General features: G+C 31.5%; 1 protein-coding gene across 1 annotated transcript; it reads right to left on the bottom strand.

The window, feature by feature from the left end:
* Positions 1-3,257: 3,257 nt before the first annotated feature.
* Positions 3,258-9,953, bottom strand: LOC21395136 (gibberellin 2-beta-dioxygenase 8). Its single transcript, XM_010107277.2, has 4 exons — positions 9,889-9,953; positions 8,524-9,026; positions 4,366-4,699; positions 3,258-3,612 (listed from the first exon to the last, which is right to left on the bottom strand). Exons 1-4 carry the CDS (start codon positions 9,919-9,921, stop codon positions 3,373-3,375), a joined length of 1,110 nt encoding a protein of 369 aa, XP_010105579.2. The 5' UTR covers positions 9,922-9,953; the 3' UTR covers positions 3,258-3,372.
* Positions 9,954-12,250: the final 2,297 nt, after the last annotated feature.

Raw genomic sequence — 12,250 nt, 5'->3', positions numbered from 1 at the left:
CCAAATCTCCCTTTCTTGTTGATCTTTCTCAGCATTTCATTGAATTTTTTGGTGAGTAAAGTAAGAGACTCACTCAAGTCCTCATCTTCGTCGGTCTCATCTTTGGTGGACATATCATCATAATCTATGAGTTCATCAAGTCTCATCTTCTCCACGTTTTTTGCTTCTTCAATGGCTGTCACTTTGTAAGCAAAACGTGTCGGAAGTGATCTCAAGGTCTTTTCACCAATTTGGCATCAGAATATTTTTCTCCAAGGGTGAAGGCTTCGTTGGCAATATCACAAAGCTTTGAGTTGAAATCGGCAATGCACTCATCCTCCTCCATTCGTAAACATTCAAAGCGAGTTGTGAGCATTTGAAGCTTTGAAACCTTCACAATATCCGTACCTTCATGCGCAGTTTGAAGAATGTCCCAAGCTTTTTTTGCGGTTTCACACGTGGAAATCAATTTAAATTGATTAACTTCCATAGCATTGAAAATGGCATTCAATGCTTTTGAATTACTATTTGCTAGCTTGTCCTCATCGCTGGACCATTTCTCTTCTGGCTTAGGGATGGTATTACCTTCATCATCTTTAGTTGTTGGATGAGTCCATCCAGTTAAGATAGATCGCCATGCCTTATCATCAATAGCTTTAATGAAAGCTTTCATGCGAGCCTTCCAATAGGGGTAATTGACACCTTCCAGAAGCGGTGGTTTGTTCACAAATCCTCCTTCTCTCAAGACGTCCATTCCTGTAAAATCAACCAGTACACCAGGACCTCACCGAAATACACGTCAGTGACCCGCTCTGATACCAAATGTTAGTACCGGTTTTAGTCTTTTAACACTTTTTAAGACAATATGAATAATATAGAAACATAAAATAAAAGAACACGAGAGAAATGGTATCGCGGTTCGGTAACACCCTACTCCACGGAGCCACGCCCAGATGATGAACAATCCACTAAGAACTCTTTACAATTCAATTGGACTAAATCTACCCGAGACTCCCTCTTTAAGAAGACGCCTATGAACTTGCAATTTTCCCAATGGACTTGAACATCGAGATTCCCTCGACTTTAAACATTGGAATCCCTCCAACTAAGTTTTTCTCCCGAAAAACACTCAAATCATCTCTCTCAATACAAGTGCTCACCCCTGTCTCACAACCCAGTAAAAACTCATCAAGAGGCATACAAAGACTTAAGGAACACTTTCAACAAATAAGCAAGCTGTGAATAGCTTGACACATCTTCAATTAATTCGCTGAACCACATATGTTGCAGATCTTGTTGCAACTACACTGCAACATAGCTGTTACGGCCAACTTTTTTAAAACCAGACGAATCAATCTTCTTTAATTCTGAAATCTTCCACAATAAATAAGCAAGCTGTGAATAGCTTGACACATCTTCAATTAATTCGCGGAACCACATGTTGCAGATCTTGTTGCAACAACACTGCAACATAGCTGTTACGGCCAACTTTCATAAAACCAGACGAATCAATCTTCTTTAATTCTGAAATCTTCCCAAAACTGATAAACGAACCTGGACACGTTCTTAGGCAACATAGGAAGATCATCCAGCTATGAAATCTCAATCAAGAATCAATCAAATCAATTTTCCATCTTTGAATCAATGGTTGACTTAGAAAAATAGAAACTAAAATAAGTTTCTGGATTTTTTGAAACTTGCCAAAAGAAACTTGCCAGCTGCATAGACATTTCCAAACGCAATCATCCCAGCAAAACATTCTCAAAATAATGTCAATCAAATCCGATTACAATCAATACACAAATTGGAAAACAAATCCCAACACAAAATAATCAAAACTATACACAATATATGGGTGTATAAAGATATTTTAATATATTGTCCTCTAGTGTGGCATTGGTGTATCATCAAATAAAAAAGACAACTTAAGAAATACACTACGGGAAGCTGGCTAAACGTTAAATATAGAGAATTTCGAATAATGTCAGGACACCAGTACTCTAATTCTAATTTTTATACTAATTCTTGAGTTTTACTCAATGATAGATGTCTAAAAGATTGCGACATCAATAAATTGTACCTACTAGTAAAAAAGTAGCATGAGATCATATAAACATTGGGATTAGCGTTAGGTATGCTAACATTATTCTTTTATTCATAAATATATATATATATATATATAGTGCAGTACATAAGCTACATGAATCTCTCCGTTTCCTATCCTTATCATAACCTTACTCAGGGTGACAATAAACCAATTTGATTTGGAGGTAATATCTCTCCTTTAATTTTGACTGTTGTAGAAAGGATCGTTTTAATATAGAAGACAAGTTTTGGCCCCTAAAAATGAGTAGAAATAATGACAAGAGTTTGATGTGCCCGGTCGGCTAGGGTTTCAGTTTATTTTGGACCTGCATGACCTAATATATTCTTTACGTATACTAGAAGGATACCTCAAATTATGCAACAAATCATATATATTAACATTTTAGCCCCTCCACAGTTATCAAATGTCTTCTCCTAAAAAACTCTGGTTCTCTTAACTCCAATTAAAATGGCATGTTTCTGAAATAAATATTCATACGGGCATGAAAAGAGTTTTATATAAAAACAGAAGTTCTTAATAGCAAAATTTTGTTAGTCATAGCTAAAGATTTAGAATATCTTACAAAATAGCAAAAATCATTTTCAATAAAATAACTATTACATAATTTGTAATATAAACATGAACTCTATTAATTTAATTATTATAGAATTTTGTAGTTTTTACAATTATATGAGCAAAAGTTAATCAAATATAAATTACATACATGCAACTAATTGGTCCCCAACTTTTGGTCTTGAATTTTCAAGGGTATCTGAAAAGAAGAGCAATTATGTCTAAGATGACTTTTGAGGCAGAAGCACAAATGCCTTAGCTTTATTAACTTTGTCTTTGTGCTTTGAAAATGAAGTTTTAGAAGAATAATTATCAATGGGGACAATACTATTGCTGTCTCTTTTGTATATTTATTTATTTATTTGAGAAAAAAAAGAAAAAGGTTTTCGTAAAGTGTTGAAGGTCTATGTAAATGACACCTTAGCTGTTCCCTCATGACAATCCAACAGTACTCTTTAACACGTCGGTTGACAATAATAGTAATTGATTCAATAATTAATTTAATTATTAGAGGATACCATACAATTATTATTAATAATCATCACACCATGTGAACTAGACGTTGACAAAATGATGTGAATATATATATTCATATAATATTAATGTTCTCACACCCAACCTTTTTATTTCTGTTATATTTTTTAAAAGTTTATTCATATATTATAATGTCTTTTTCCAAATCCCTCACAAAAAGTTCCACAAAACAACATTTTGATGTTCATTTATATTATTCATCATATGTATGATCTGAGAAACCTCTGGAGACCTATTTTGTCACCGATGTCTTCAACATCTTTCTCATTCTGAATTTTGTATTCTCCGAAAGTGAACTGCTTATAAACTGCTGGTTCTTCACCGCAACTCTCTATAATGGCATCGTTGCTGGGGCAGTAGAAATATGCAACTGAAAACCTCTCAACTTCAGTGGCTATCACTCGGTGCCTAATGCTTTTGTAAACCCCATTGCTCAAAGCCTGAATTTATATATATATATAAATATATATATATATATGTGAGTGTGTGTGTACACACACATATATATAGATATTTTGTCACATCTCCAGATATATATAGAGCATCATGAGACTCAAAAAGGGATCTATGTACAAGAATTCTCCAAAAGGCTTTGTACTGGTAAGTACCACCAATCACTGATGATCTATCAAGTTCTTTTATTAGTATATTTAACAACATTGTTATATATACAAATAAATATACATACATGTATGTATATATGTATATGTAAAAGATTAATTGTGTACATTGTCGAATAATGTTTTCCAACTTTTCTCCTAACGGAAAAAGTAGGCTGAAAAGTTTAATAAATATAAGATCTAGTACTTTGCCTAATGGATATACGTATTATACAATATGCATTCTAGAAAAAATCTTAAAAAAATTCTACATAAATAAACACTTTATGAACTATGTACTGGTAACTATAACCAATCACTCCATCAAGTTCTTTTATTAATAAAGTATTCATTCATTTTAACAATAAATATTTATTAATTCTGTACATATGTTACTTGATTTTTTTCCAACTTCTCCCCCAAAGATTAAATTAACCCTCTTTAATGCATATATACATGTAACTCTATGAGATGTAGTACTTAATTTGCCTAATGGATATACTTTTAATATTGTATATTAATATGCATATTCTAGAAAAATAAAATTCTTTGCTGAAGATCATGACTGATGCTATATAGTGGTCATGTACATACCTGAAATAGGTCACCAATGTTGATAACAAGAGCATTTGGATTAGGTTTTACAGCGATCCATTTTCCATCTTTGAGCAATTGCAGGCCTCCGACGTGGTCTTGAAACACAACCGAGAGGAAATCGCTATCGGTGTGAGGGATGAGGCCACAGACAAGCTTGGAGGAAGAGTATGGACATGGAGGGTATCTGTTCATTCGGATATAACTCGAGTTCGGAGGACAATTCTCCTGAAAATAGGTACCGGTTTTGATCATTCCCAAGTTGTCAGCTAGAATTTCAGCCAAGGTTTTAGCTAAACCGCGTGCTGTTTTCGCAAATTTTTCCATGGTAAACCTGCATAAAACGTTATCATGAGTATGTAGGATAATAAAACCTTAAAGAAAGTAGGAAATTATTTTAACAAATTAATAGTTATCAAGAGCTTGTTTATGTGATAAGCTACAACAAACAATTAGTGAACACTCTATTCTAGCCAGCTTTGAATTCAGAAAATTACTCACATCTTTCTAATATCATGAAAGTGACTTGCATATATAGCATATAATTAATTGAAATGTACAAATTAGAGTTGCGCCATAAAATCAATATTGATCATTTCCTTCTTTCTCGTCTTGGGACAAACAATACAGGTTGTGTGTGTGTGTATGTGTGTGTGTGTGTGTGTGTGTGTGTGTGTGTGTGTGTGTAAAGCATTACAACTTTAAAGTAATATATATAATAACTACTATTATTTGTGTATTAGTTTCTGGCCTGCTGGCCTGAAGATCTTTTGCTATGCATAGATTAACTTATTTTGTTTTATATAGATAATATGTATCTATGACACAATTAAGAAGAAGGGTACCATGTGTTTGTGTATGTGTGTGTGTGCTGTGTATTTATGAGAGTCTTCTAGTAGTTATGGTTCAGCCATTTTAGCTTAACCGATAGATATATATATATATATATATATATTGTGTAACTAAAACCTCATTCATTTTTCTAGTTTGAGTTTACAACTTGAGTTAAAAAGTAAATTTATGTGAAAAAATATTATAGCACAAAAATTTAAATTTAAATTTTTGTAAAAGAAAATACTATGGCAAAAATTTCAGTTGTGATTCGAACAGGTGAAATGAAAAAACTCGCCTAAAAGATAACTAGTGTAATATCCGTTTGTGAACTCAAAATAATGTCTTCATCAACAAATGCAACGCTTTGACAATTACCCACATTGTGTTAAAGTGCAAGAAATTTTTAGAATGAGGTCAAAAAGAAGGAAACCAGTCTAGAATAACAAAACCCGAAATGACCGAAAAGGAAAAAAGAATATAAAATAAAATAAAATAAAACGCATGAGAAAGAAAGAGAAAGATCACAAAAAAATAATTTTCATATTTTGTGGAGAGACTTCAGGCAGTGATAGAGATGGCCCATTTAGCCCAACACAAAACACTGACAAATAGCTCCCCCACCACAAAGGGGTCGGAGCTCTATTTGTTCACGTGGGTACATCATGAAAACCCAATGGTGGCTTGCAGGACTTCCCGTGCCTCATTTTGGATATGGCTATTCTTGTGGGGCATATGTATATAAATATAGATATACATATACATATATAGAATCTATATAATATGAATATATATATATGCTTGACAGATGGACTGATATGATGTATATGCATATATAATTGAACCAAACCGAACCCATGCAGCTATATAGCTGAGCTGGGACATGCATCTACGTACATTCAATTTACACGGAAGTTAAAGAGAACAAACTACATCGTGACAAATGCTATAGACAAAGATAATAAGTGACAATTTTGGTGCAGCCAAGTGTCATGACTATTTGAAAACAATTCACCAATGATAGTTAAACTTCTGTCAATGGAATTTACAGGGAACCAATAAGGGAGAAAAAAAGATAAAAGATAAAATTCTTAGGGGTACTAAGCTCCTAATCAAGAGTTTCGATGTTAGTGAACTACTTAGGCTCACTTAAGTAGTGGAGTGCGTGAGTGAAATTTTGATTGCTTATGCATATAAATCGATATAGTTCTTCTATTTCAAAAAAATATATATGTATACATATATACACGCACTGGTATTGTGTTGTGCCTAAGGCACTTTGTTCTTTACTTTTATTTTTTTCATGAAAGAGAATCTCTTATATTAAGAGTTTTAAGGAAGAGAAAATTAGAGAAAACAATATATTAATGAGGAAAATTTAGAAATTACAATTGTTTCTTAAAAGAAAAAGAAGGAAGGAAGCTACAAGTTGAAGTAACAAAACATGAAAAAAGGACAAAATTGACACAAAAAAAAAAATATTCTAGTGGGGCAATTTGTCAAAAAAAAAAAAATTTTGAGAACCATATTTAACAATATATTATTTTAGAGGATGTTGTGAAAAACATATTTGACAATATATTATTTTAGAGGATGGAGTGAAAAATATTTAAGTTGAGACATATTTGAAAAAAAAAAATTATTTTGATAGGCAAATTAGAGACAACATTTTTAATATAAAAAAGCATATCAAATATAAGATTTCTTTAAAAACATAAAAATAAATAAAAGCTAAGCAGCCAACAAGTAAGGTGAAGTGGAAAAACCAATGTATACCCATTCTCCCTTCTTATAGATAGAAAAAAGAAATAATGTATCCCCTCTTATATAAATTGTAGATAGATTATAGGGTTTTGTGCTCTAATATAGTATAGAGTACCTGGGGCTTTTATTCATTGTTTTCTTTTCTTTGATGTTATATGTTTCTTTTTTCTGATCTTATATGTTTCCTAAATCTTGGTATTTTCACATCTAAATGATCCATGAACATTTTAACACCATTTTATTTAGTTTTTCCACTTTCTTTTATGACAAATTATATCTAATGTATAAATAGATTTATTATGTTTTATAATAATGGCTTTTTTATTTTACAAGAATATTTGTAAGGTACATAAAAAGATTGTGTCATCTAAAAAATCAACAAAATGTTACGTAAATAAAAAATTAATTACTTCAAAAGAATAAATAATTAATTAATGCATAAATAATGAGGAATAACGTTTTTAGTTTGGGGCTTTTATGGGAATAAATACAGTAAACTCTCAATTTACTGAATTTGATCATGCGACTCAGATTTACTAAATTTGATCATGGGAGCATATTATGGGAAAATATAAGATTTATCGAAAAATTTGATCATGGAGTAAAATATGGATAAATCCAAAATTTATGAGATTTGGTCTGGTAAATTATTATAAATATGAGTATTAACTAAATTACCCTAAAACGACATTAATTTTTATTACCCATAAAAAGATTATTTTAACTTATTCTCCTTTTGTATCTTTTAACAATTACAAAGGGAAAAGATCATTTACATGTTCAGAAATCAGACTAAAATTTCATGACAATGTTATTGTTGAGTCTCCATGTAATTCATTTTAAAATGTAACTTCCATTCATATGAAATGAGGTACCTTGCTAAGGTAGTTTTTGTGGTTCGTCGTCGACAGAGACTATGTAATATGAGAGGAAAAAAGTTGTGCGTATATAATATATACATATATATACATATACACGCATGCATACATACATACATATTGATATATTTATATATAGACATACATACATACATATATACTCTGCACTAATAATGTTCAAATGTGATCGTATATTTATATATAGACATACATACAAATATATTATGCACTAATAATGTTCAAATGTGTGATGGCTAGGGTTGTTGCAAAGTACTCTGCGAGACTTAGAATTTTAAATAGATGAATACATATTAATAATTCCAAATATAATAGAGTTTTGAAGGCAGTTGGTAATTTTAATTAAAACTTTGAAGATTTTTGTTTCTTTTTCTGCTGTATTAATTTTAGGAACAAAAGTATCTTCGTTGACCTTTTATTGATTTCATCATCAACTATGTACATGATATGGTATGTATCTAAGACCATAAAAAAAATAAAAAAATAAAAAAAAAATCCCCGACAACCCTACAGGGACGCTTCAGTGGAAGATGTCTATTTCTTTAATCTCAAGGTTTGCATGGCTCATAAAATAAATAAATAAATAAATAAATAAATAAAACTCTTTACTAGAAAAAACTTAAAAATATATCCAAAAAAAAAGATTAATGGAAAATAATTTCTTTACCTGAGAGTTTTGGACTCATTCATTCCTGAAAGATCTTCCATGCATATGTGGAAGGCTTCTGACCATGAAAGCTGCTTGAGAGAAGTAGCCTTCGGGTTACCCCAACGGTAACTATCGGGTGACAAACCAAGGAAGTTCTTTTGAACCTTCTTCTCAAAAGGCTGATGAAACACCTTCTTCTCCTCATAGTTCATGTTCTTGAGAACTTCATCTGAAATCCCATGATTCACAACTTGAAAGAATCCCCAAGTGCTTGCGGCACGAACGATTTCGTCGATGCACTTCTCTCTCTCATTTTGGTTAGGACTGAGAAGATGGCTGAGATTGATCGAAGGTAACTCATATTCCTCAACGGCAAAAGCTTTGTCTCCTTTTCCTAATTCTGGTAAGAGGGTCTTGTAGGTTTGTTGAAAAGGAGGGTCAAAATCCATGGAAGAAAAAGGAAGAGGAAATTTGATAAGATAAAGGAATTCCTTGGAGTTTTTCTCTCTAATGCTCTCAACCTACAGTGATTTGGAAGAATAGTGCATCAAGTTTTATAGGAAGGAATTAGTACACGTTTTCACAAACTTTGAAATTATATTGAAAATATTATTTATATATATATACGCATGCATGGAAAATCTTCTATCATCCCAAATAAATTGAACAAAAATATTACCTTAATTTTTGGGATATATATGTCTTTACTCCAATGAAAATTCTTATTAAGGCTAATTAACATAATTAATTTAGTTTTTCTCTTCGTGACAACTAGTCCTACCATATATACATGTATATGTACAGTTTATATACCTTAATAGCCTAACCCTAATTTTTCGGAAAATTTATTGATCTTTTATATATAGAAGAAAGAATGTCATGTAACTAAAATTTTTCCGTCAAAAAAGAATGGTAATTAAAATTCATAATTAATGCACCATTAATTTGCTAAGTATGCATGCATGGCAATCGTAAAACTAATTTCTCGTCTTTCTTTTTTTTTATTGAAAGGAATGGTAAAATTCTAATTTCTACATAATACACATATATCTCTCTCACACACACACAGATATGTATAAATATATATACCTATAGATACACAATATATGCATGAACGATTTGATTGTATCTATCCAATTGAATCAGCTCCTAGCTAGCTGGTTCTGCTGATGAAATTCCTTCCTCACCTTCCAAATATATAAAGCTGCAGAACCACTTCTTATAACTTAATTGGTCCAGTGAATCAAAGAGGAAAATTGCATATTATTAGTGAGAAAATAGTGTAAATAAAGACCAGTGATATAACCAAGGGGGAAAAACAAGTGCCGGAACAGTAGAATTTTCCGCTGCTATATATATATATATATATATATATACACGTACTTGAAAGCCATGTAATGCTAGGATCCAGCTCATTTTGTCAGTGTTTTCTCTGCATGAAGAAAGTACTAGAGTATTACTTGTGAAGGATGAGGTTATTGGGAAAACAGGACAAGGAGAAGTGTTATATAGATTAGTTAGAAAAAACTACATATAGATGCTATAGTATGAAGTTTTCATGTCCCCAATGTTTGGAAAGTACGTATTTGTGTATATATGTGTGTGTGTAAAGCTAGGCTTGCTATGGGCTTTGTGGATTCAAAGTTGGGTGAAAGATACTGTTGATTGAGAATCTATGGCTGCAAGGGCAACACGCGTTTGAAAGTTTCATCATAAAATATTATTGGGCAAATTAAGTTAGATAGAGAGAGAAAACGAGAGTTTCTTTTTGCACTTGTGTACATGGATCAAGCTAATTATTTGAAAAGATCGTATCTATAAGTTTAATCCTTTCAAATACATTATCCATATATATATATATATATATATATATATACAAATATGTAATATATAATATGTACTACTGAGTGTGGTGACCTAATAGTAATGGAGTCCAGTAATGCAATTGTGGTCACAATTAGTTCGACTTATGTGTTACTTCTTTGCAGGTATTATATATGAAGACTTGTTTTCTGATAGTTTCGTACTTGATTTAGATTGTCTGGTAATACTCTTATTGTTAGTATATTCGGTGGAACTGGAGTGACACCCTCCTACATGAGGAGTAGGACCCATCTATAAAGCCTTTAACGAACATTCATGTCCTGAGAGAGTATACCAAAATAGCGTAGATAATTTTCTCTAGTGAGAAAGGTACAGCATGCCTGGGAGCTTAAGCCCCCTCAACTTTTCCATATTTGCAATTACGTATACCTTTTCCATTTTTTGCAATTACATATACTTATTTATACCAAATATTTATACCCCCCTCCCATATTTATTATTTTATTCCCCAAAATTGGAAAATATTACTTTAAATTAAAATTAAATAATATCTCTAAGTTCTTAATAAGATATTTTCTTCCTTAATAATAGCTTGGATTATTTGTTAAAGTACGTGTATATTGATGGTCATATATAAAATGATCTTAATTCTGAGTTATTAGCAGACTTCTATTTATGGATACGTGTCTTTTGATTTACTCGGTAAAGATCTCAACACACTTAGATATTATCCTTGTATCTTGGAGACATAAAGAAATAGGTAGCCGAGAATGTTAATATTACAAGATGGAATCCATTCCTTCTTAAGAAAGAAGCAAATAAATAATTCGCTTGAGGGTTGATTCGGTACTTGGATTAGTAGGAGCTCCGATTCATGAATGTGTTTTATGAATCACTATCCATTAGAGAATCAATGGTGCTCAAGGATAAAGATGTAATTAGAGAGGTTAACGGATTTCACCTAGCTCTAATTATGAATTATTTATGGAGGATTGATCTATATGTAGTGACTATATCAAATGGACACTTCAAGTTCTTAGAAGTAAATTATGTCTATAATTTTGAGAGTGCAATTCCAAGTTTTTAGTGGAGTAACTTTTGAAATTAATAGAATTAATTAATTAATTAAAGAGTTTAATTATTTATTTATTTTATTGGAGCTCAGAATTATAAGTCCATGAGTCCCCCCGCCATCCTTGTAATATTTGCAAGACAAGATGAATTGTCAAAATTTTATTTCACTCGTGAATAATTAATTGAGAATTAATTATATATTAAATAATGTGATTATTTAATTATTTTATCACACACTGTGGTGGGACGACAGGGGGCGTGTGACACTGGAAAAAATTCTAATGGGATTTAGTTGCTTGCTTGCCAAGTAATCCAGTTTACTTGTTTGACAAGTTTTTTAATTAAATTCAAAAGGAAAAGATGTTACTTTATTTGGAATTGAATTTAAGCTAAAATTAGAAACTGGATTAAGGAGGAATTTTCTCCTTCCTTTCTTAATGTTGGCCGGCCACCCTATAGTAAAAAAGAAGGAAATTTTGTTTCTAAAATTAAAAGAGAAACTGTTTTTTTAATGAGATTAAAAATATGGTAACTACCAATTTCTTATTGCTTTGTCTACAAGCAAAGGATTCTCCTAATTATTTATAAATAGGAGACAATAGGAAATTGGAGAAGAAGATTTTTGATCTCCTAAATTCCCTAGGTTGGCCGAATTTATTGACAGAGAGAAAGAGAAGAAAAGTTCTTTCAATTCCCAATTTTTTTATATACATGCGCTGATAGTGAAGAAAGAAAAATTAGCGAGTGATCATAAACGATATTTCTACCCTAGGGCCCACACTCAAGTCTTGCAAGTTTCAAGGAGTAGACGTGAAAAATTTGGGTATTCTAAGAAAGCTTGGATCGT

This window comes from Morus notabilis, unplaced genomic scaffold, assembly GCF_000414095.1.
Source record: "Morus notabilis unplaced genomic scaffold, ASM41409v2 Scaffold574, whole genome shotgun sequence".
In the NCBI taxonomy this organism is placed as follows: domain Eukaryota; kingdom Viridiplantae; phylum Streptophyta; class Magnoliopsida; order Rosales; family Moraceae; genus Morus; species Morus notabilis.
The sequence above is the reverse complement of the archived record's forward strand: the minus strand, read 5'-3'. Positions and strand labels throughout refer to the sequence as shown.

Coding starts and splice junctions, on each gene's coding strand:
- LOC21395136 (XM_010107277.2), bottom strand. CDS start 9,921: ATGAGCTGGATCCTAGCATTACATGGCTTTCAA. Junction 4,700..8,523: donor AATGAGTCCAAAACTCTCAG/GTAAAGAAATTA, acceptor CGTTTTATGCAG/GTTTACCATGGAAAAATTTG. Junction 3,613..4,365: donor ACATTGGTGACCTATTTCAG/GTATGTACATGA, acceptor ATATAAATTCAG/GCTTTGAGCAATGGGGTTTA.